This window comes from Populus alba, chromosome 4, assembly GCF_005239225.2.
Source record: "Populus alba chromosome 4, ASM523922v2, whole genome shotgun sequence".
NCBI classification, from domain to species: Eukaryota; Viridiplantae; Streptophyta; class Magnoliopsida; order Malpighiales; family Salicaceae; genus Populus; species Populus alba.
The window spans coordinates 20,910,716-20,934,743 of NC_133287.1; the positions used below are offsets into that span (position 1 = coordinate 20,910,716).

Genomic DNA, 24,028 nt, shown 5'->3' on the forward strand with positions numbered 1-24,028 from the left:
CATATAAATAAAAAAAATAAAATGATACAGTCAATAAAAGTTAACGTCAAGAGAGAAATGAGTGTCTAAATTTAGAATTTGCAAGGCTAAGTTTACCTTTCCTCAATGTAGCTGGAACATTTTGACCAGACCAATCTTAAAAAAGAAAACAGAAAATTCCATGTTGTCAGAGAAGATCCACTATCTCAACAGCACGTGAGGATGACGCACCAATCAAGTATATTCGGGGAGCCAGCGAGACTTTTACTCTCCAAGCACAACCCACCATGGGATTGTTATGCTGAGGTCAATAAACTTTTTGGTTGGTTAGCTTTTCCTGGAAGGAAATTGTGTAATAATAGGCAGAGATAGAGGGGGGATGAGGGTAGAGTTATTATCCTTGAAAAAACAAATAACAAAAAAAATGGAGGAAATTAGAGAAAACTGTTCTGTAGCAATGACTTGATTGAATTGTAAAAACAAAAGAAAACCAAAAATGTAAAGCCGCGTACCCTTTCTTCCACCAAAAAAATATTAAAAAAAAAAGAGAAGAAAAGAAAAAATAAAAAGGAAGGAAAGTTAGCTGGTCAGCACTCTCCAATCCGATGTTTCCCAGCAGCAACAAGAACCCTCATTTAACATTTATAACATCACATTAATAAACAAACACTCTCCTGTTCCTTTTAAGTTTTATACATTGGGTTCTCCTCATTTCTTCCTTTCTTTTCTACATACCATTCAGATCCATCTTTTCTTCCCCTTTATAATTGAAGACATAATATAGGTAAGTACTTGAGTGATCATGTCTTTCTTATGTTTGAATCCTGTCACTTTCTTTAAATAGTTTCTTGTTTCCTGGGTGGGTTTTTTTTGCTTTCGTAATTTGCGATGGTCTTGTGTTGTAAAGATTTGTTCTTGTGGGGGTTTGACCGGTGCTTTCATCATCATCTTTTTGATGAATTTTGATGCAAAATCTTTCATTTTGTTTAGTTTTTTAGCTCCCTACTTCGAAAAAGGGAGAGGGTATTCTTTTTCTGATGAAACAAACTGAACAGCAGGCTTGATCTGATGTTAGATACTTTCTAATCTTGGAAAAGGTTCGTCTGCCTGTATACGCACTTGGAAATACATGTGTGGATTCCGTGCACAATAGTATTAATATGCAGTGTTTGGATGTGTCAAGTTTCTAAATTTGGATTTTATTTATTAATTGTGATGTAAAATTCGTCCTTGCAGTGTAATTGATGAGACTTCATTAGATGAGGACAGGGTGAAGTGATTCAAAGGAATTGTGGTTGTTCCATGGGCAATACATGCCGTGGATCTTTCAAAGGAAAACTTTATCAGGGCTACAATCAGCCCGACGAGCAATCCACCACCACTGCCTCCAATTCCAAGCGCAACGCCTCCTCTGATCACTCCAATTCCGAGTATTCCATTTCTATTCTAACCTCCCAAGAACTCAACCCGAAGAAGGACAGCAACTTACCTCTCATTAGCCCCACCAAGAAAGATACGATAATGAGGCGCGGTGTTGATAACCAGGCTTATTATGTTTTAGGCCATAAAACTGCAAACATTCGTGATCTTTACACTTTAGGCCGTAAATTAGGACAGGGACAATTTGGCACTACTTATTTATGCACTGATATTTCCACAGGGATTGAGTATGCTTGCAAGTCAATATCCAAAAGGAAGTTGATTTCCAAGGAGGATGTTGAGGATGTTCGGAGAGAGATTCAGATAATGCACCATTTGGCAGGTCACAAGAATATTGTGACCATTAAGGGTGCATACGAGGATCCATTGTATGTTCATATTGTAATGGAGCTTTGCTCTGGAGGAGAGTTGTTTGATAGGATCATCCAAAGGGGGCATTACAGTGAGAGGAAGGCAGCTGAGTTGACTAAGATTATTGTAGGGGTTGTGGAGGCTTGCCACTCGCTAGGGGTTATGCATAGGGATTTAAAGCCAGAGAACTTCTTGTTGGTGAATAAGGATGATGATTTCTCACTCAAAGCTATCGATTTTGGACTCTCTGTGTTCTTCAAACCAGGTATACAACACATCATTTGCATTTTGTTGAACTATCAGCATATCGAGATACTAAAGATGTTTATATAAAAAGATATCAAGATGTGTTACTTCATTTAAATATTTATATGAAACGATTTTACCATTTCGATTGCATGTTTTACTGATTAATAACTCCCCACATGTTAAATTCTGTACCTTCTCTTATGCTTTTGTTTTAAGAATTTGAGTAATTAAATTTTTTGCTACGCATACCTATAGTTACTTTACAAGTATAGCGAATTTATTCTCACTTTGCATCTCTAATTACATCAAATCGAATTATTGAGATATAGTAATGTGTAGCATTCTTGAAAACTTTTGGTACATGGCAAAACAATGTAATCTTGAGTATTGATGCTTATATGTGGTTTGTTCTACAGATCAAGTTTTCACTGATGTTGTTGGAAGCCCATATTATGTTGCTCCAGAGGTACTCCTCAAGCAATATGGGCCAGAAGCAGATGTGTGGACAGCTGGGGTCATATTGTATATATTGCTAAGTGGAGTGCCACCATTTTGGGCAGGTAGGTATTGTTTGGGATACTTCTATAAAAGCTAAGTTTCTTGTTCTCCATGCAATTTACTGAAAATTTATCTGTTTGGATTTCAGAAACACAACAAGGAATATTTGATGCTGTGTTGAAGGGATATATCGACTTTGACTCAGACCCATGGCCCCTAATATCAGACAGTGCCAAAGATCTCATCCGGAAGATGCTTTGCTCTCGACCTTCAGAACGCTTGACTGCTCATGAAGTTCTATGTATGTCTGACCTTTCAATAATTTCTTGAGTTGATCGATAAGTAGGCAGGCTGCTCTATCCAATTTGGATTTGCTATCTGTGTTTACTGTTGCTGCAACCCAAATGCCAGATAGCAGAATGACTATTGAAGGATGTGTAGTCTACATAACCCTTGCTGTGTTTGCAGTGCTGATAAAAATTACGACTTTCCTTTTGGGCTCCTCTTAGGTCAATCACTTTAGGTTGCAATTAGTGCCTGAATGTCAAACATCATGTTGCCTTTGAATTACCACATTAGTTTGTGCATTGCTGATCTTCAATTCACTGTTGTTCTAGAACTCACCACTCTCAAGAAGGTTTACTATCAAACATAATTTTGCAGAGTCTGCAACTTTTGGACTCGGATCCAAAATTGTTCTGCTATTGTGTGCGAATTCCTTATCTGCATAGTTTGCTGTCTTAGTTAATTATTTGATTTTCAGCCAGACTCTTGTCAAACTGACACCTGTTTGCTTTACCAGGTCATCCTTGGATCAATGATAATGGAGTTGCTCCTGATAGAGCATTGGATCCAGCTGTACTTTCTCGTCTTAAGCAGTTCTCTGCAATGAATAAATTAAAGAAGATGGCTTTACGGGTAAGTGCATGTGCATGTGCATGTTCATATGCATTTGATTCTTTGAGCATTCTAGATTCCAGTTGACTCACTTCGCGAAGATACTCAATCACTTGGCAAATATGGATGGTGGCATTAATTATGCATCTGTGTCACTTGTCCTCATGTAGTTTTTGTTTGTTTCCCACTTGCTCTCTTGGACCTATGCGCAGTCTATCACTTTAGCCTGAAAGCATACTTAATTGACTTTGAAACTTTATTTGCTACTTCTGAGGCCAGATGCTTGATCTTAACCACTTGTCGTGTTTTATATTTGACTCTTTATACTGTACACATTCTGATGACTTCTATTTGCATGTTTTATGTCATCAGGTAATAGCTGAAAGCCTTTCTGAGGAGGAAATTGCTGGTTTGAAAGAAATGTTCAAGGCTATGGATACTGATAACAGTGGTGCGATCACATTTGATGAACTCAAAGCTGGTTTGCGAAGATATGGCTCTACCTTGAAGGATATAGAGATACGTGATCTCATGGATGCGGTAAGATTTTTGTGTCAAAGCGTGATATCTGCATGTCTGGTTGTTTTTGTACATTTGTGTACTTCTCCGTTGCATTGCTTTTTCCCCGTCACATCTCCTTTTCTCCATTTCTCCATTTTCACACGCTTGTTTTTTCCTCTTGATATGTGCATGCTTTTCTTCTTTATGATATTAAATCTTACTGTTATCTTCTAATCAGCTGATTAGTTTTTTTTCTTTCAATTTCAGGCTGATGTGGACAACAGTGGAACAATCGACTATGGAGAATTTGTAGCTGCTACAGTTCATCTTAACAAATTAGAGCGCGAGGAACATCTTGTTGCAGCATTCCAATATTTTGACAAGGATGGAAGTGGTTATATCACGGTCGATGAGCTTCAGCAAGCTTGCGCTGAACACAACATGACCGATGTTTTACTTGAAGACATAATTAAAGAAGTTGATCAAGATAATGTAAGTCAGCTGCTGCTATATGCAAACAGATAGAGTCATTTGGGTTTTCAATTCCCCCAACTATTTGCTTGTTTCCAAACTTCTCTGATTTGGTTGTGTATGTGTTGTTTCAGGATGGAAGAATTGACTATGGTGAATTTGTCGCCATGATGCAAAAAGGCAATGCAGGAATTGGTAGACGAACTATGAGAAACAGTCTGAATATGAGCATGAGAGATGCACCAGGGGCCCTATAGCTTGGGAATATATGATGTACAGTATGTTTCGGCCTTTTGTTTTGGATGATTCCCATTTTCCATTTCCTTATATTTTACTTATTGCTGGAACTGTCTCTTTACTGGGAGTTTTTAATGGGCATTTCATAATTATTGATAATAGATGATCGAAGGAAAGAAACATTTAATCAGCAATTATCAAATCAATGTTTCGGGTACTCGTGTTCTTGACAAAATGGTTTAAGACTTTCTAATCATAATATCCTGTTATGACTTGTGAAGATTTAAAACATGCTTCCAAATGGAAAATCTAATGATTGTAAATTTATTTTTAGATTAATTATTGTGCAGTCTTAGAAGAACACTGCACTAAAACTAAAATGCTTTCGAGACATTTTATGGGGGGTACGTTTGGTAAAATTGTGTAGTGATGTATGATTATCTACTGCAGTCATGTATTTTGAATCAGATCCACATTGGCAGGCTGCACAGCAGAGCTGGAAGATGCGGATGACTGGTGCCAGAAGTTTGGGAGCTGATTATAATTCCTTCTAAGTAACGGAAGATTTAGATTTTGGAAGTTCATGTGCTTGAGCATTTATCCACGTGCATTTATCCACGTGCATTTATATTGCTGTATGACTGAGGAAAATGATTGTAAGCTTTGTAAACTTCAGTGTGAAGTGTTATTATAGCTGTTCGAGTTGATGAGTTAAGTTGTGCTCTTATTTAGGCTTTCTGTTGGTTGATTTTTGAAGAACAAGGATCTTTAAGGTTCATTTCTGTACTCCAGGCAGTGCATGGAACCCCAGGTTGAAAAACTTCACCGTATGCTAATGATGGGGATCAACCCTATCCGTGCCAATCATAGGAGTCTCGCATGATGAATTGAAAACCAGAAACTGGTCCTCGTAATTGTGAGTAATTGCCAAAGTTGATCAAAAAAGAAAATTTTCCAATATTACATGTTGTAATAAGGAATTTGGAGAGAATGAACACAGCAGCATGCACTGCTGCCTCAAGATATATTTCATCTCCTTGTTTGCAAAAAAAAAAAACAATATAACATGCCTCCACTACAAAAACCCCATCTTTGTGATTATTTTTGGGTTGAAAACAGCGTACATGCTAAATATCAACATTATTTTCTATGTATTACTAGTAAATTGAGCTGGTTTGAATCGTAGTCTCAGGCTAGACACCCTCTGAAACTGCAGTTTCCTGTGCGATCAAAATTTCCTGCAAATGTAACAATGGCTGACGTTAAGAAAAACACAAGCCTCCATATGCATATTAACGAATGATCATAAATCCATCTGCCGCGGTTTCAGATTTATTTATTTGACAAAAAAAAGAAGAAAACAATGATGAGTGCGCATAAGCAGAGTTCTAGTTGCCAGAAAGACTGTTAGTTAAATGGATCTCTCAGCTTGACGAAAGGATGCAAGAGTTCTTTTGCCCTCAAATAGGTCAATGAGTCATGAGATTCATGAACCTTCAGACAGGCCCAGAAAGAAAAAGGTCCCATCATCATCGGATGCACTGACCACCTAACTCGAGTGATTTCAAATCAATGATTGCTAGATGTTAAACTGAAGAAAAAACGTGTGAATCTCTGACTAAAGAGGAGTCAAATAATAGTAACAATCAGTCTATAGCAACTTGCCTTCAACTTCACATCGCTTGAGAAGATGCATCTAGATGTAACAGCGGATCCACGATCAAACAGCCATCCTACCTCACAGCAAGTTTCACCATCTTTGTTTCCCTTTAGTGAACACCACAATTGCCTAGGAAGCAAAATAATATCACGTTCATCTCTCACTGACTTCTGCACAATGTCATCTGATAGTTCTTGAAGCAAGACCTGGATTAATTAAAAAAATTAGTTGACTGTGTTTAATATTCAGGGCATGGAGCGGGATTTGCTAACAAGTTCGAACAAGTTTTGAGTGATAAAACTAGCGTTAAGTATACAGCCAACGCATATCTAAAATTCCGGATTCAGCAGAACATATCTATCTATCTCTCTCTTTCATTGCATGAACACAAGGACTTGTGCAGGGATGAATTCAACATCATTACTAGAAGGAAAAAATGAAGGGAAAAAAAAGGTTCTGAAATAATTAATTCAATCATTGTAGATGGAACGGTTTATATATCAGATACAGAGGAATCTCGTCTTGGGGAATGATATATAGCATATTTCTTCTCACATATCTTTTAAATCTTCAAATTATGAACAAGGAGTTACAGAACAGATTCCAAGTAACCACTAGACAGGATAAGTCTAGATGGATTTCATTGATCCTGGATGAAATTAAGATAAAGGAGGGAACGTTGTGAACTCACATTTTGAGATGAATCAAAAGCGGCAACAGCGCTGGGACCTTGCCAAACACCAACAACTTCAGAGGCCCTCAAGGAAGCGGTAGACGCGAATGCTGAATCCCTGATAGCACATCCACCTAGTTGATCGCCATTTCTAAATGGTCCATACCACTGCTCGCAAAAAACTCTGATACTTTGTAATTCAATCCCTGTATTTGCTACACGAACAGCCTGAACTATTCTCATACGAGACTCCTTATCTTGAGGATTGATCAAGCAATGCTCCAATTCCAATTGCTTACATTGGCCATTATCCACAATTGGCCAGACAGCCACATACGACCCACCAGATTGATATGCAAAGGCAGAAACATTATTCTCTACTCCTCCAACAACCCTTTCGTCAATGCTATACCGAGTTGCAGCATCAGCTTCACATCCCACAGTGGGAAGTAGTTTGATGGTTTTGTAAGTCATAAGAAAGTCCTGTGGCTGAGCAAGGGTGGGACATTGAGTCTGCCAATCGAAAACCTTAACCTCCCATTCCCTGTAAGCTTCAGGCACCACGGATTCAGGCAGTTCAAGTGGCTTTCCTTCGGTTGTGAAGTCTGCTCCAAAGCCATCCCATTCACCAGATATTTTGCTGGCAAATTCCGACCATGCTATAACAACACAAATTAAAGAGAAAAGAATCCTCAATTTCCTTTCAATTTAATATTTACTCCACCATTTTAAGTTTATCCATATTTTTTGCAAAAATAAACTCCTATACTCTACAATAATCCATACTAGGTCATTAGAAAAAGAAAAAAGTGAAGCCCTATGATTTCAGTCCATTCAATTCTGTAACATCTACGGCAACAAAGAAAGGAATAGCCTTCCACCCATCTCCTTTGGGTACTGCAATCCTAACAACTGTAAGAAAGATGAAAACTTATAAACAAGATACCTAAACCTTCGTATTCCTGGAGACGCACAATGACCCATGTTCCTTTTTTGCGTTATTCTTCTTGGTCTAGGGGTGAGGTAATTAATTAAGCAGTAAAGATAAAATCATGAGAGAATTCTTTGAAGTCTGAGACAAGAACTTACGAGTGGTGGAGGTGGTGGGATTGATGGTTTGCTGGACTGGAGCAGCTGAGACAGTACTACTGGTCTTTGCGACACAATTAGATGTAGTTGGAAGTTTGTATTGGAAGGGATGGTGGAGTGAGTTATTAGTATGTTTGTTGTTGTTTCGAAGTTTTGAGATTAATGGCAAAGTGATCGAAGGAATAGAAGAAGCAGCTCTGTTGTTTCGGGAGATTATGCTGCTGCTACTGGCAATCCTATTTCCTCCACCTCCTCCTGCTGCCGCCGCTAATGTCATCATCTGCCGCTGCTGCTGCTTCTTCTTCTGAGTCTATCTATCTTATCTTTCTAACATATATAAATAAAGTGTTGTAAGTTTGTAACTCAACTCTGAGCACACATAATACAGTTTGGATTGATTCCTTCCGTTGCTTCTGGTACAAAAGTTAAAGTACAGACAAGACAAAACAAATCAAAACAAAACAACTGAGAGAATATTATTTAATCCTGTGTGTTTACTTTGTGTATAGTCAGGGAGAGGGTTAAGAGGTTTTTTTTTTTTTTTACTTTAGTATATTAAAATAAAAATTATATTTTTTTTTAATGTTGCGATAAGAAAAAATTTCTATAAATATTTTATTTTTTATAATATATTATCTTTTTAATATGATATAAAAAAAAATTTTAAAATATTTATTTAAACTTTATTATTTATAATTTATAATGTTATATTCACATAGATTTTTTTTTTTTTTTTTATATTAAAATTATAAATTTTTTTTAAATCTTTTTAGATGGACTTATAAAATCTAAAATTCAATCTCTTAACTAAGTGAATTTTCAAATCAAGTTTGATAATTATACTTAGTGACTCACAAGTCACAAATCACATTGTATAGCTTTCAAAATTGTATTATTATTTTTAATTTATTTTGACACTGGTTTTTTTTATCAATTTTTTTTATTTTTATCAATTTTTTTATTATGCCAAAAAAAAAATCAGGGATTTAACTTACAAGAAATTAGTTGAGAGTTGTTTTAAGGTCCAAATATTAATGAAGCAGGCACCATGTAGCCTTAATGGGCCTATTACTGGTTGTGAAAGGCCCAATACTCATTAATTATTCCAAGTGCCCTTAACAGGTCCGTTGAGTTTTTTATTTTGGTCCATCTTTAGAATATTGGGCATACCACTCTTTACACTTTCATTTCGTTCCTTTAGTTCTTGTGCAAACTAGTCAAAATCAATTAGGCTCGGCTCGGCTCGGCTCCACCCTATCACCCACTAGAATTTATTTTTTTATAATTTTAAATTCGATTAATTAATTATTAATATAATAGCACGAGAAAAATAAATATAATTTAGCAATTTATGTATGAAATCTACCCAAAATCACAATGGACCAAAATAAGTTGCCGTCCTTGTATTATTAAATTGTGATTGCTAAGGCTAACCAAATTTTGTCTTCATCTGCCTTTGTACTTGTGTACAAAATTCCCAAATCATGCCTGGAAGAGCCGACTTGGAAATGGACCGACGGAAATATGAGAACAGCAAGAGTATATAGTATCCAATATTTATTTCACCTCACCGACTATTACCATGGTTAAAGGAAAGGAAAACCTCAACCACCACTACTTCCATGTCTCAACTATATAAATAATAATAATAATAATACAATATTCGTCGGTGACCATTTCATGACCCAATGATGGGGATTCATGTGCCAAAATGTCTATGCTTTCAACAAAGAAAAGAAAAAGAAAATCTGCACCGACACTTACATACATAGTTGACGGAGGAAGCAACATGTATGTTCGCATAATCCATATAGGTTGATGATGTTCTAACAACGTGTTGGATATTTGATTAATTTTTTAGTTTTAACAATTTAATTTATTTTATTTAGCTAAGATAATTGATTGTGTATATATGATGCCTGATAAATCAAGATGACTCGTACATACATAATGTTTTTATTATAAATTTAGAGATTCTTATATGCTTAAGGTAAGTATTTTTTTCAGAGAGAAAAGATAAAATAATATTCTAATAAGATAAATTTTAAAAATATATATTCAATAAAAAATGAAAATTATGAACAGGAAGTTAAAGAATTCATATGATATTTATAACTCATGAGTTTATTTTGGACTCATGGGATTCATGTAATATTTATAACTAATGAATTGAACCAAGACACATTGCCTTAAGATCTTGAGTTTTTGAACCTTCAAGAGTTTTTTAGACTTTTTAAATTTAGATTCATCAATAGTTACCTGATTATTTATGATATTAATACACAAAAAATTATAAAAATACTCTGTTACCATGACGAGTTCATCAAGTTTTTTTTATATAAAAAAATAGACGGAAACCTTGGGTAATATACTGAAAACCTAAGTGTAGGGGAACACACACTATGTTCGGAAAAAAATTTAGAAATATATAAAAAGATAGGCTTTACCTAACTATGTTATCGTGAATTTTGAGAACATTTTAGGCAGTCAATATTAGATTCATCAGAGACGACAGAGGAGGGAGGTCCGTAGGTCGATCTCCATTCCTGTCTCATGGATGTCATGTGGAGTAATGCCAAAGAAGAAATTGAAGGCGGTGATTGGGCAGCAGCAAGTAGGGAAGAGATGGATAGCATTAGCCTGGCATCACATGCATCTCATCAATAGATTATCATCCTCTCTGGCGAATGATTGGCATCTCGCTTTTTAGTCCATATTCCCCCTCGCTTTTACACTTTCTACTTCTTGCTTTGTGTTTATAACCACATCTACTCAATTACCTATCCCTTTCTTTTCCAATTATATTAAAGATCGACCATATTAGCTACCTACCCACCCTTTTACTCATATTTATCATTGTTTGAAAATACGTTATAAATCATGTTTTATAATTTTTTTTGTTAAAAATTAATTTTTTTTATATGTTTTGGATCATTTTGATACGTTGATTTCAAAAATAATTTTTTTGAAAAAAAAAAAATATTATTTTAATAAATTTCAATACAAAAAATAATTTAAAAAGCAACCACAACTATATTAGTTATGGTGATATTTTTTACCTTTCTAAGACTCAAGTTTTTAAGCTAATTGAAGACGTTTGATCAATATATGCTCTTAAAATCATATTTTAATCTTGATTAAAACAAAAACTAACTCGATAATCTCCTTTCTCGTAAAAGAAAAGGGAAAGGGAATGGAGATCCTCAAAATTACAGAGAACATTTGGACTCTTAAATATATATTAATTAACAATATATGGAGTTAATACATCATGGTCACTCAACAATTCACATGTGGACTCGAATAATTTTTTGGTGGGTTTTGGGCCCCAAAGTGTGCTGTGAGAGCACGAAATCCTGCTTGCTTGTACAAAAAGAGAGAGGAAGAATAAAAATAAAAATAAAAATAATTCTTGGTTAATTTCCTCTCTTGATTTTCAATGAACAACAACACACGCGACTTGATTTATGAACATAGTAACGCAAGGGTGCAAATGGAGCTTCAAAAACATAAGCAAACAATAATTAAATAAAAAATTAGCATTCATTTACAACACTAATTGCAATATGACTTGTAAAATAAAGTAACAAGAATCATTTTTGGGTGGCAATGAGCAATCATTACTGGTGGCTCTTCAGGCTTGAAATTAACGGACGTTGATTCCTCTTCAGGCCATGGCAAGCTAGGTGGGTATCCAATGAGTTTATTGCTCTCAACTTATGGAGAATCACATATATTAAGAACAGGATTATACTCGTAATTAATTAATGATCTACTAAACATGTAATTGCTTACTTACAGCCACCAGTAATTAACCTTCATGGACAAGCATTGACAAAAGAAGAAGAAGAAGAAGAAGACAAAACCCAAAAAAAGAACATACACAAAGAATCATATTCTTGATCTGAATCTCGAGTTCTTGGAACATAACAAATGAATCAAAGCTTGATCAGCTTCCTTTTAACACCTCCAAACGTTGAAGATCGCAAATAACCAAGTAGTAGTCTTTTACTTGTGCTCATGACGAGCTTGATTTGATGACAGTACGTACGTAGCAGTGCCGCTAGTTTCTCTCAGTGGCGAGAATCGAAATTCTTGGAGTAATTGAAAGAATCATACCTGTAAGTTTGAGGAAGGCCAACTTTATCATCAGATCTCACAAGCTTTCTCACCTCGTACCTGACCTTGTAGAACACATGTCTCCAGCTTCCTTTGTTGTGGCAGCCAAGAACCCTCGTTTCTTCTTCATTCATTTCAAGATCCTGGGCAAAAGGTGGCTTCTTTGAAAGGATCCAAGACCAGCCCCAGTCCCACCATTTCCTGATGGAACTGCCAGCATATTCTCCCATGGCTGAAACAGATTTGGATCTCTGAAATGCCCACTGAGTTGCAGGTGAAGAGATAGGCTGGATTTTGAAGGAAAGAGATGAGATTCTTCTACGTAGAGCAGCTGCGCCTCGATCTTTCGAGTCATGAGTTTGTGAGACCGGGAGTGCAGCAGCGCCATGGTTTCTCTTTTGAAAGCTCTGGACGATGGAGCTCATTTTTATAGTTATGAACAAGAGAAGAATATCAAAAGAGATGGGATATATAGTACGCAGCTAAAAATGCTATTGCTGTGCTTAGGTGAAGGAGGGAGAGGAATCAGCTAGCTAGCAAGAGTGGAAGAGAGGAGAGGAGAAAATTTAAGGGAGGGAGAGGTGAAATATTACAAGTGTTCACAGCTACACACAGGCTGGTTTATTCGTTTATGTGGGAGGATAGGTTGGATGCATGCTGATACGGCAATGGACGCGCATGGTGAGGTCCATTTGCTCTAGCCAGATCCCCTATGTCCTGGTGGGTCAATGATAAAACAATTATTTTCTTCATTTTCTAAACGAGGTGGTTTTTATTTAAAATACTTGAAAACAACTCTGTGTTGACAATTTAAAAAAAAAACCCGAAACATCATGCTTCTAATTCTTGTTAAAGTCTAATTTAATTTAAGATCATAACCTGTCTGATTTATCATCCAAATCTTAAATTAGGAGGAAAATTGTGTTCTTGCTGGTGATCATATAAAGCCAGAGGGTTACTTGAGTTCTCAATTTAGGTGTCGATGATCGTTTGATTATTGTGCACGTTTGAAATAGAAATATAAAATATCCCCTTCTTTGGGTTGGGTGGGTGATTGACTTCTTACATTGTGATTGATAGATTGTTGAAGGGAGGATGTATGTATGAAGTTAGTGTTTGCGTTGATTTCTGATTGTTTTTTTAAAATATTTTTTAATTGTAAATGATTTAGATAGTATTTTTTATATTAATATATTAAAATTATTTTAAAAAATATTAATTTTATTTTTTAAAATAAAAAAATTAAAAATATTTTAGAAAACAGGAATATAAAAAACTACTTTTTTCCTAATATTCACTAGATTTATGTATAGAAATTCAATTTGATAAATAATAATAATAATAGAAATATTTATAATTTTTAAACTAGGCCTAGTATAAGATTCGGGTTCCGGGTTTTGACCGGGTTGATTTTTTTTAATTAAAATAACATTTTTTAGTAAAAAAAAATAAAAATAAAAATAATGAATTACAACTAGATCAACTAAATCATCAGGTCAGTTAGGTTATTCGAGTTTTTTTTTTTTTTTTTTTTAAACTTGGCTGATTTCAGCCCCGAGTCGGCTGAATCCTTGGTTAACAAGTCATGCCAGATTTCAAGTAGATCCACCATGTAGGATTTCAAAATTAAAAAAATATGAGTTCAAATTCGTCCCTAATTAGATCCACTCAGTGTTAGCACAAAAAACTACTAATTAAATGTTGTATATCAATAACCCATACATGGGATATGCTCACACAGCCACAGCTCCACACGCACTTGTCTCCTGATTTTTTTTATTTATTTATTTTTTTCCTAAAAAAACAAGGTGAATACTGACGTCCACGATAAATTGAAGAGAGTTGGAAAGAGATGGTATCAATTTATCATATCGTTCTCATATAGGTGTAATGTGCAAGTAGAAAACGTGGAGAGACGGCCAAACTGTGGGACCATTTCAGCTGTCGGTTGCAAAGTCTGTCGGTTGTAATCTCTCCTCTGTTTTCTTTCTTTCTTTCTTTCTTTTTTTTAAGTAAAAAATTGCATTTACTTGAAAGTAGAGCCTCGAGGTTCAATAGCCAGAAAAATGATTTTTTCCCCTCAAATTAGCAAAGTGTAAGAACTTATTTCATAAACTAATACAATTAAGAAAATTATTATTATTTTTATAGTTTTTATACACGATGATGTTTAAGATCCGGATTTCAAGTTTTAACTGGATCATCAAATCGACCGAATTAATTCTTTTTATTTTAAATTAAAATGATGCAATTTTAATTTTTTAAAAATAAAAAAATAAAAGTTAGCGGGTTGCAATCAAATTTTTAACTAGGTCTTATTAGATAACTGGGTCACATCAAGTTTTTTCTTTCTCTATTTTTCTTCAATCAGCCTGGTTTCAGGTCCGAATCAGCCAGGTTTCCGGGTCAATCGTTCGAGTCAGGTTTCAAAACTATAATTATTTTATTATAAAAATAGTAGTTGTGTAGATAGCTTATGCCTTATGTATAGGTCGTCTTGCATTTACTACTTGTGCAATTATAGGTCATGCATATAATACATGCACAAATCTATTAAAATTCTACATCCATAAATTTATTAAAATATCAGCTCCCTGTCCAACAAAAATATAATTTCAAAGACAACATTATCACGAAAACAACAGTTATAACTCAAGCCAACAAGTTATGATCAGAACAAATTCAACATGGTCATTTTAAAATTTCACCTAATTTTCCATAGCAGGTGATTTCATAATTAAAATTACTCAACCTCAACACCAAAATAATTAAAAAAAATCATAAAATAAATCTTAAAACCCTTACACTAACATAATCAAAGCAACATAATTCATCAATTTTTCTTACTAAATAAGACAATGTATATACTCACTTAACTAATTTTATATCTAATTAATCTCAAATTATTGTTAAATTAGGCAAAATCAACAAAAATCCTAACTCAAACCCTAAAACATTTATGCTAGAAAATTCACAAATTAACCAAGTGCAATCCATAGACGTGCATATAACAAATTCATGTTTTTATAGATCGTGACTGTAATACATGTTCGTTTATTGTTTTAGTGCTAGAATAAAAATTATTTTTCTAATTATGCTATTTTGAAAAATAAGTTTGTTCATTCTGCTAATATGGGAAAAAAACTCCCAAAAAAAATAGTAATAGATTGCTTAGCGCCCTCACACTGCCTCTATCTCCTGGCTTTAAAAGAGGCGTAATTAAGGCAGATTTAAATCCAATCAATTACTTGATTGATGTGCAGTTTGATTGAATGAGAGATAGAAGGAATATATATAATGATTTCTTTTTTAATTAATTTTTAAGTTCTAATTTTGGAATCATTATTCGAGAAAATATATTCCCTTAAATATTCAAAATCAATCAATATGAAAACATGTTTCTAAAATCATTAATTTCAAGTGATGCAATTAAAAAAATACAAAAATATCTCTAACAGTGAAACAAATAATAATAATAACAAGGATAATTAAAAATAAAAAAAGATTACTAGAAAATTTTATGATGTTTAAAAAGAATTAGTGATATTTTATTTCACTACCAAGAGTGATAAAAAAACATCTTTATATATTATTTTTCTATTCCATTCTATTCTATTTATTTTTTCTTCAAAATAAACTCAAATAATAATTAATATAAGACCACTAGCTGCTATTTGTAACTTTATAAAATTCCTCAGGAAGTCACAGCGGTATGTATATAAAATTCTTGGTATAGTGGCTAAAAAGCCCAACAAAGAATTATCAGGGAACAGAGCCTTTAAAATCAGCCCAAAACCTAGGCTAGACCATAACCCTATAGGATGTGACTAAGCAGAGGAGAATTCATTGATAATTGCTCGGGCCTCATCAATTTTCAGTGGCCCATTTTCGTCTTTCAAGATTCCAATTATTAGAGGGGAGCCAAAAAACCAAAAAACTTATTAAATTAAAAAAATTAAAAAAAAAATAATTGAAAAAAAAGAATCATTAAAAAAAATTAATTAACATTTTAAAAAACCCGACTAGTTCGGTTTTGATTTTATTAGCCAGAAACCGAAAAAACAAAACTGAACCGAACCCAAACAAAAAAAACCAGAAAAAACCCAAGCTAAATCGAAAAAAACCAAGCTAAACCTATTTGAACCGGTTTTAATTTTTTTTTTTTTAAATTTGGTTTGATTACTTTTTTTTATAAAATCAAACCGAACCGAAAATGATCACCTCTATCAATTATACTCTCCTCTTCTGTAAATCCAACAGCTATCAACTGATGAATTTATATTTTAGTTATTGAGCACAATATCATTTGTTTGTTGAATGAAATCAATGATCTCAACAACATATTTTCACCATGAAGCTAAGATGATTAATGTTATATTGGAGTCTATTTATATGTATTATGGTAACCTTTCAGTTTGAAAAAAATAAAATTATAAATCAGAGTTTTTTTTTTAATCAAGATTTTAAAAAGTAGTTTTTTATGATATCTATCTAAATTTATAGTTTATTAATTAGCTAAACATACTTTTTAAAAGTTATATATGTAATTGAAATAAAATATAGAACACATCACATCATATTATAAAAACAAACAGTCTTAGTGTATGTTTAATAACACGGTGCAAAGAGTATTTTAAAAGTTTTTTTTATTGAAAATACATCAAAACTATGTTGTTTTCATAATTTTTTTTTAATTTTAATATCAACACATTAAAACATGTAAAATATTAATTTAATATATTTTTAAATAAAAAATAGTTTGAAAAGCATTATGAGCCTAGCAGGTATTATAGTAGTTTTTGTGTTGCAGTGAGTGTTATTCAGCAATTATGATTAATGCAGTGCTCTTTTCTTCAAGAAGAAAATGTCAACGCATGTCTCTCATGTTGGCTTATACAATTATGGTTCTCTTGTCTCTCATTTAGAAATCGAAATAACTGAGCTTCTAGTCTCCATTGTAAGAAAAATGAAAATGCTTGGAGCAAAAGCAATCCAAATAATGAACAAATCGTAAAGGCTGAGTTTGATTTGAAAATTTATTCAGCTACCTTCACTTGAAAGCTAACATATGAAACCAAAGCTATATATAACTACCCCACCCCCTTCCTCATCTCTCAACCATCTCTTCTACTGCCCTGTTCTTACCTCTCATTTTACTGTCTACTCTCTCAATCTCCATGGCACTCTCTGTTTTCAAGACTTCTTTTCTTACCTTCTTTGCGTCACTTTTCGTGTGTTCGGTTCTAGCCCACGACTTTTCAATCGTCGGTTACTCACCCGAGCACTTGACTTCTGTTGATAAACTTGTTGAGTTATTCGAATCATGGACTTCTAGACATGGAAAGGCTTACAATAGCCTTGAGGAGAAGTTGCATAGGTTTGAGGTGTTCAAAGAAAACTTGAAGCACATTGACCAAAGAAACAAGGAGGTTACTAGCTACTGGCTTGGGTTGAATGAGTTTGCAGACCTGAGCCATGAGGAGTTCAAGAGCAAGTTCTTAGGATTGCATCCCGAGTTTCCTAGGAAGAAGAGCTCCGAAGACTTCAGTTACAGAGATGTGGTGGACTTGCCCAAATCTATTGACTGGAGAAAGAAAGGAGCTGTTACTCCAGTCAAGAACCAAGGTTCTTGTGGCAGTTGTTGGGCATTCTCAACGGTTGCAGCTGTTGAAGGCATAAACCAGATAGTCGCGGGAAATCTAACTTCATTGTCAGAACAACAGCTGATCGACTGCGACACAAGTTTCAACAATGGCTGTAATGGAGGCCTCATGGATTATGCTTTCGAGTTCATAGTCAACAACGGTGGACTCCACAAAGAGGAAGACTACCCATATCTCATGGAGGAAGGCACTTGTGATGAAAAGAGGGTAAATGCTGATGAGTAGCTAACAATGCATCCAATTGTTGAAAACAATGAAAAGAATTTGTTTAATACCTATTTGTTTGCTGTCTTCAGGAAGAACTGGAGGTTGTAACTATTAGTGGTTACCATGACGTTCCAAGAAATGACGAACAAAGCCTCTTGAAGGCACTAGCTCACCAGCCTCTCAGTGTTGCTATTGACGCTTCTGGAAGAGATTTCCAATTCTATAGCGGGGTAAGAAAGTTGAACATGCTCTCACATCTATGTTATCTGCTCAATTTTCACTTCCCAGCTTCGAGAAACTTTCGAGGTGTGCTCACCATGGGGCTTCTGCTTTTGGTTTTTGCAGGGGGTATTCAGCGGACCTTGTGGAACAGATCTGGATCATGGAGTGGCAGCCGTAGGATATGGATCATCATCGGGGATAGATTATATCATCGTGAAGAATTCCTGGGGACCCAAGTGGGGTGAAAGGGGCTACCTACGGATGAAGAGAAACACAGGCAAACCTGAAGGCCTCTGTGGGATCAACAAAATGGCTTCATACCCCACCAAACAGAAGTGACATCAATATGATTCCGAATTTTTCTTATCCTGACATTTGATGATATTGATCTGTTTTACTCATGTCCATCAATAAAACGAGATGAAAGTTGACAAGAAACAATTCCTTACAATACCTAGTGTGGAAGAAAACTAAGAATAAATCCCTACAATAATGCTAATGGATGACATTGCCAGTGTCTTGCTCGTCACGCAGTTTATAACAGAGAGGAAGCCAAGGCTGCCATGTCTGTGCAACAGAAATCCACATGCAAAAGATAACACGTCTCACAGAAAAATGGAAAACAAAATGCATGTAATCAGTTTTACGCTTCTTTATTAATTGAAAGAACTGAATATTATAGTTCCTGAGTATGTTTTCGCTAGGCAATGAGGCCTAAAATACATATATATTGAATGGTTGGCTCAGAAGAAAGTGAGCTGGTAGTACAGACAAGAATCAAAACTTTTAACTCACAGCTTCATTATACTTGAAAACACAATCATAAAGCCGTCCTCCAAGGAACTGAGCAACCTCTGGGTGTTTCACCTGTTTAAAAAGAAACAAAAAATTGGACAGATGACCAATGCACATTAACATCCTCAAAAAAAGAAAAAATCAAATAATTACCATCCCAATCTTGAGAGAGTCGCATTTAAACTGAGCATAAAGATTTGTCTCAATCCCACGACCCTGCAAAAAGCAGCAAACGTTACACACCATATATGAGAGATTCATGCATTTCTTTGAAGTATTGGATTCACTTGTACCAATGGATTAGAATATGCTAGTGCAGCTGTCTTAATGGTGGCTTTCTTTGCTTTTCGTTGTTCTTTGTCAGTCAACATATTCAACAACACTAGAAACACGCCCCACTTTTATAATTCCTGGACTAGAAATAATTATCAAACTCCATCTTTATCCATTTTTAGGACACATGTCGCTCAAGTCCCCCTCTCTTTGATGTAAAACAATTATCCCAGGAGTTTATGGATCTATTAATTAGAAAGTTTTAATTAGGACTCCTTTTCTATAAAGGGTTTTAGTACTAATATAAATAAGAATGTCTAGTTTATTTTATGGAGATCAAGATTCATATTCAGATTTAATAAAAATACTGGAGAATTTTCTTTAGATTTCTATACAATTTAGTCTGTAACCTTAGGGCTTGAGAACTCTAGTTTTATCTTCGATATACACTGTGCCCCCCTCCGCCCCCGAACAATGGATGAAAGCTAGTTATGCATAAGTACAAGGTCACTATATCTAATCATTCATCTACATCCAGTTGGCCACTTGACATTGTTTCTTTACACACTACTCTTATTTTAGAAAGAACTTACCATTCCTTCCAATATTACTAGGTCTGCATCACTTGCTAGATAGGCTAGCTCTTGGGATACTCTTGTTAGATCAATAACCTGCATGGAAAAATTAAAGGGCTATAACTATGCAGCCAACGGTGCCCTTCAGGAAGAAAAAAAAATGAAGACATTTGTTCAACATGAAAAACAAGTAAACAATATATCACTTTAATTCTTTACCGGCAAATCATTTCCAGAATTGGCTACCAGAAGATTTGACGTATCAACACCCACGAGCTGTCCATTTTCATCTTTCAACTGGAAAATTGGATCTTAAGTCAGACAAAACCAAGAATTCAACATATCATACCTCTACAGGTTCTTTCTATCACCTTTGCTATAATCTCTATCAGTTCAGTGTAAGTGACGTCATTGATAGAAGGCATGTCATTGGCAGCCAACACAACCTGCAGATAGAGAGAACCCAGATATGCTCAGAAAGAAAGCATTTAAATAGTACCCATTATAGCAATCTTGTATCATACTTTAAAATTAACAAATTATTTCCAGCACCCATCATAATATCTCAGCACAGATTAATTTAACAAAGAAAGCCTCAAATTTGAAGACTTCAGTTTAAAATATGAAAAGAAAACGAGGGTTCAATACCACATGATCAGTTTCAAAATCAAAATACTATTAGTCAGTGATTCTATTGAATACCAGCAAAGTATTGATAAACTAGTTATCGTGTTAAATTGACGCCATAAATCAATTCTTTAAAATTTGGAACTGAATAACCTGACTTCACAAATTTGAAACAAACTTTGGGCTTTTGATATAAAAAATAAATGTGTTGCAGATGGAAACTCAAATGTAAAAGCAAACCTGAGATCCACATCGCAGTAGCTCTCTTGCAAAGGGCAAAATACCCAAAATTATATCTGCACCAGAATTATCAACAAAAATGACAACCTGTCATAAGCAAAGAGGAAGGCGGTAAGATTTGTATTCCAGTACAAATGGAATCATCAATATTTTGTATAGATGTAATTAGAGGATGTGACTAGTCTAAGAAATCATTCTTGTAACCTACCTTTTTCCATGTTTTCTTGCTCCATTTCACTTTAAAGGTGTCCAAGTCATCAATGACCCAGGGTCGAGGGACAAGATTTTGAGTACTAGCCAAAAAGGACATTCCATCCCTTGAGAAAACCTCAGCGAGCTACATGAAATAGAAAAAAAAAAGGATAAACACCATCAAGAATTATTCAAACTGCACAACCAAAACAGCACCTATATCCCTGAGAGAAGAGATAAAAGTTAAGCAGTACCTAAACTGTCACAGAAACAAAACTACTGCTTTTGCTAGAAGCTAGAGAGAATGATAGCTAGGAGAAATACTCATAAAGCAATGGCATCAACCAAGCACAGATAAAATAAAATAATGAAAGATGGCTGAGTAATGAGCAGAGAACATTAATGCACCAGTAACTCAGAGGGTGATCTATATCAAAAGGGATCACGTAGATGACAAATGCTAACGGTAAGTTTGGGGGTTGAAGTGAGAAGATGCAGGATCCCAAAAATGGAAGAAAAGTGGGAGATTAAATAAGTCCTAGAATCCATGCAATTTTGATTCATTTATAACTGCCATTATAATGAGTGTACAACTTGTTGAAAAACAAAAATAGGTTCACAAAAATCATAAAAGTGAAAATGTTTAACCAACCTCTGCGGAACCAAGGTCAAAGATATTCCCAGCAAATATTCCTCTGACAAGATTTTCTAGGCGCTTGGGCTCATCTACAATGGCATCATTAAGCTGAACTACATTCTTAAATAAAGATATAGCCTTTGCATTCTCTTCATCCTGTCACGTCAACAAAAGCAGTGTCTTTTTCAAGTGTACAAGCAAAAGGTTGCAATTTGCAAGAAAAAACAATCAGCCGCCCCAACACACTCAGAAACATGAAAAGAAAAGAAAAGAAAAAAAAACCCTTAAGCCAGCTGTTATCGAGGGAAGCAGAATACGTTAGAATTCAGGTGTTTTGGAAGTAAAACGACAGGATTTTGGAGTAGCAAAAAAGAAATGAAGGGGAGTGACTGACCTTGACTTTCTTGAATATGTCTATGAATCCCAACTCTCGAAGGATTAGCTCCCGCAGTCTGCAGAGAAGCTACCAGGCAGAAAGAGAAAACAATTACTATGATAATTCTAAAATTAAAAAAAAGAAAGAAAAGGGAAATGTATAGAAGAAGAGGAAGTTTAGGGGAATCACAATGCCATCAGGAGGGCCGCCATGGCTTTCTGGATCTTTCTTGAAGTCCTCCAGTATATCACCATACCTTATTATTTATTTATTTTAAAGCTCACATTAGCAAACAAAAAGAAATGAGAAGAGGAGGAGGAGGAGGAGGAAGAGGAAGAGGAAGAGGAAGAGGAAGAGGAAGAAAGAGTGCAAAAAAAGAGGGAAAAGGGTACCTCTGAGCAAATTTCTCAGCTCTAAGAGGAGCATCAGGAACAGTGGAATCAGTTTCAGCGCGTTTCCTGCACTCCAATTATAAAGAAGAAAGAGATTCGAGCCGGAATATAAATATTATACTAATTAAGAGAAAGGGAATGGATAGAAAAGAATTACTTGAAGGAAGCAATGGAGTTGAGAAAGAGGTTAATCCACTGGAGCTCTGTTGGGGTTGCTTTCTTAGGATTGTCTGATGGGAAGCGATAAGGAATGGTGCATGCTCTGTAATTTGTTTCGATCGGCGTCAATAGCAACGGAAAAGCTACCATCTCCGATTCGCTCTCCATCGCTTTCAGAGCTCTCCTCTCTCTGTAATACTTTTTTCTCCTCCTCCTCTTCCGTTTTTTCGGATTTTAAAAAAATATTATCACATGTTAAGAGTTTCGGATGAATAACATAGTTTTTTTTTTTTTTTTTTTTAAGTAGTGAAATAGTACATTTGTTATATTTATAAATCATGAAATTTACTAAATATTATTATTATTAAACATGGCAAGCTAATTTAAAAAAAATAGAGAAATAATATATTTTTATATTGTTATATTTATAAATCATAATATTTATTAGAGAAGGTAAAATAGTTCTAGCGCTACAACTTAACTTCTAATTTTATTATTAATTTTCTAGTTTATTCAGTTAGTTGATTGATCTAATTATATGAATTGATTAAATATTTCATGAAAAAATTATAATTTTATGAATTTTTTTAAAACATATTTTATGAGTCAAAATATATATTTGTATCAAACTTGTAGATTTAAAAATATATTATTATTAAAATCTTTAAAAATTATTATTCACACAATAATTGTTCTCCATTTATCAGTGTCGAATATATTGTTAGGTATACGATAACAAATGATTTTGAGCAGTTAAGCATATACTTGTCATAATTAGATGATGATATACCCCAAACATATTATGTGAATAGTCTAGCAAATATATTTATAAACAAATAAAACAACTCTATATTCAAAAGGGGGTTTGGTCACCAAGATCATAAACATGACTCAAAATAACCATAACTTTTTATTTTACTGTTGGATGTCACTTGGATTTTTACAAGAAATTTCTAGAGGCCATTTTCTTTAGAGTAGTTATAAAATTGTTACTCTGACTGTGGAATCTTTAGATTTTAAAAAATCTTAACTTAGTCAACCAGTTTAATTGGTTATTATAAACTAACTAATTAATTCTAAATTTAATTGATGTTGTGGCTGTTATCAATTAAAATTTTATCATAATTTCTAACTATAATATTTAATTAATATTAATATTTTAAAAAATAATTTTTAATTAAATATTATAGTTTAATATCATGAATTAAAAAAAAAAAACTATTTCACCATAGCTTTCTACTGCTATGTTAATTCATATATATATATATATATATATGCTAATTGCCGACATACTTTTTTATATATTGCTGCTCCGGATACTTGATGTGCATCATGGGAATTATAATCCATCTCGTAAAGCTGAATCTAATATGCAAGAGGATTCAGCAAGGGTGCTTATTTGCCTACAATTGGAACTTGGAGATGGGGAAAGCCCTTAATGGTTCTTTTCATGCTGGGCTACTTGTATTTGGATTGATAATGCAAGTGAAGGAATTGATGCTTTTT

General features: G+C 34.3%; 5 protein-coding genes across 12 annotated transcripts; 2 read left to right on the forward strand and 3 right to left on the reverse strand.

Moving 5' to 3' along the window:
* Positions 1-381: 381 nt before the first annotated feature.
* On the forward strand, positions 382-5,490 carry LOC118038885 (calcium-dependent protein kinase 26). Of its 8 annotated transcripts, none has more exons than XR_012169599.1 (10): positions 383-763; positions 1,216-2,035; positions 2,436-2,579; positions 2,666-2,818; positions 3,320-3,435; positions 3,787-3,954; positions 4,183-4,407; positions 4,521-4,664; positions 5,106-5,279; positions 5,416-5,490. XR_012169599.1 is itself a non-coding variant. In XM_035045372.2 (9 exons), the coding sequence occupies exons 2-8, from the start codon at positions 1,282-1,284 to the stop codon at positions 4,641-4,643; spliced, it is 1,683 nt and encodes a 560-aa protein (XP_034901263.1). In that variant the 5' UTR covers positions 382-763; positions 1,216-1,281; the 3' UTR covers positions 4,644-4,664; positions 5,074-5,338. The 8 variants fall into 8 exon arrangements, 6 of the variants coding, with proteins under 6 accessions (XP_034901263.1, XP_034901264.1, XP_034901266.1 ...); XR_012169598.1 differs by lacking the exon at positions 5,416-5,490 and adding an exon at positions 5,356-5,409; XM_035045372.2 differs by lacking the exon at positions 5,416-5,490 and having other exon boundaries at positions 382-763; positions 5,074-5,338.
* A 113-nt stretch (positions 5,491-5,603) lies between these two features.
* LOC118038887 (uncharacterized) lies at positions 5,604-8,409 on the reverse strand. The gene is made up of 4 exons (XM_035045376.2): positions 8,046-8,409; positions 6,975-7,615; positions 6,289-6,489; positions 5,604-5,861 (listed from the first exon to the last, which is right to left on the reverse strand). The coding sequence occupies exons 1-4, from the start codon at positions 8,323-8,325 to the stop codon at positions 5,817-5,819; spliced, it is 1,167 nt and encodes a 388-aa protein (XP_034901267.1). The 5' UTR covers positions 8,326-8,409; the 3' UTR covers positions 5,604-5,816.
* Positions 8,410-11,551: 3,142 nt separating this feature from the next.
* On the reverse strand, positions 11,552-13,015 carry LOC118038884 (uncharacterized). Its single transcript, XM_035045369.2, has one exon. The coding sequence runs from the start codon at positions 12,587-12,589 to the stop codon at positions 12,119-12,121; it is 471 nt and encodes a 156-aa protein (XP_034901260.1). The 5' UTR covers positions 12,590-13,015; the 3' UTR covers positions 11,552-12,118.
* Positions 13,016-17,286: 4,271 nt separating this feature from the next.
* LOC118038883 (cysteine protease XCP1) lies at positions 17,287-18,709 on the forward strand. The gene is made up of 3 exons (XM_035045368.2): positions 17,287-18,034; positions 18,124-18,264; positions 18,380-18,709. The coding sequence occupies exons 1-3, from the start codon at positions 17,342-17,344 to the stop codon at positions 18,593-18,595; spliced, it is 1,050 nt and encodes a 349-aa protein (XP_034901259.1). The 5' UTR covers positions 17,287-17,341; the 3' UTR covers positions 18,596-18,709.
* Positions 18,710-18,884: 175 nt separating this feature from the next.
* LOC118038882 (damage-control phosphatase At2g17340) lies at positions 18,885-22,762 on the reverse strand. Its single transcript, XM_035045367.2, has 12 exons — positions 22,521-22,762; positions 22,364-22,429; positions 22,161-22,227; positions 21,990-22,058; positions 21,611-21,751; positions 20,975-21,103; positions 20,767-20,853; positions 20,271-20,345; positions 20,119-20,196; positions 19,918-19,995; positions 19,205-19,267; positions 18,885-19,123 (listed from the first exon to the last, which is right to left on the reverse strand). The coding sequence occupies exons 1-12, from the start codon at positions 22,688-22,690 to the stop codon at positions 19,043-19,045; spliced, it is 1,104 nt and encodes a 367-aa protein (XP_034901258.1). The 5' UTR covers positions 22,691-22,762; the 3' UTR covers positions 18,885-19,042.
* Between the last annotated feature and the right edge of the window lie 1,266 nt (positions 22,763-24,028).

Bases quoted from the DNA above. Each gene is read 5' to 3' on its own strand.
- LOC118038885 (XM_035045372.2), top strand. From the start codon at position 1,282: ATGGGCAATACATGCCGTGGATCTTTCAAAGGAAAACTTTATCAGGGC. The intron at 2,580-2,665 runs GTAGGTATTGTT...TTTGGATTTCAG, and splicing joins AGTGCCACCATTTTGGGCAG to AAACACAACAAGGAATATTT. The intron at 3,955-4,182 runs GTAAGATTTTTG...TTTCAATTTCAG, and splicing joins TACGTGATCTCATGGATGCG to GCTGATGTGGACAACAGTGG.
- LOC118038884 (XM_035045369.2), bottom strand. From the start codon at position 12,589: ATGAGCTCCATCGTCCAGAGCTTTCAAAAGAGAAACCATGGCGCTGCT.
- LOC118038883 (XM_035045368.2), top strand. From the start codon at position 17,342: ATGGCACTCTCTGTTTTCAAGACTTCTTTTCTTACCTTCTTTGCGTCA. The intron at 18,035-18,123 runs GTAAATGCTGAT...TGCTGTCTTCAG, and splicing joins GCACTTGTGATGAAAAGAGG to GAAGAACTGGAGGTTGTAAC. The intron at 18,265-18,379 runs GTAAGAAAGTTG...TGGTTTTTGCAG, and splicing joins ATTTCCAATTCTATAGCGGG to GGGGTATTCAGCGGACCTTG.
- LOC118038882 (XM_035045367.2), bottom strand. From the start codon at position 22,690: ATGGAGAGCGAATCGGAGATGGTAGCTTTTCCGTTGCTATTGACGCCG. The intron at 20,346-20,766 runs GTTTGCTTTTAC...CTCTATCTGCAG, and splicing joins TACTGCGATGTGGATCTCAG to GTTGTGTTGGCTGCCAATGA. The intron at 19,996-20,118 runs GTAAAGAATTAA...TTTTCCATGCAG, and splicing joins ATTCTGGAAATGATTTGCCG to GTTATTGATCTAACAAGAGT.
- LOC118038887 (XM_035045376.2), bottom strand. From the start codon at position 8,325: ATGATGACATTAGCGGCGGCAGCAGGAGGAGGTGGAGGAAATAGGATT. The intron at 6,490-6,974 runs GTGAGTTCACAA...TAATTAATCCAG, and splicing joins CTTTTGATTCATCTCAAAAT to GTCTTGCTTCAAGAACTATC. The intron at 5,862-6,288 runs GCAAGTTGCTAT...TTACATTTGCAG, and splicing joins CAAGCGATGTGAAGTTGAAG to GAAATTTTGATCGCACAGGA.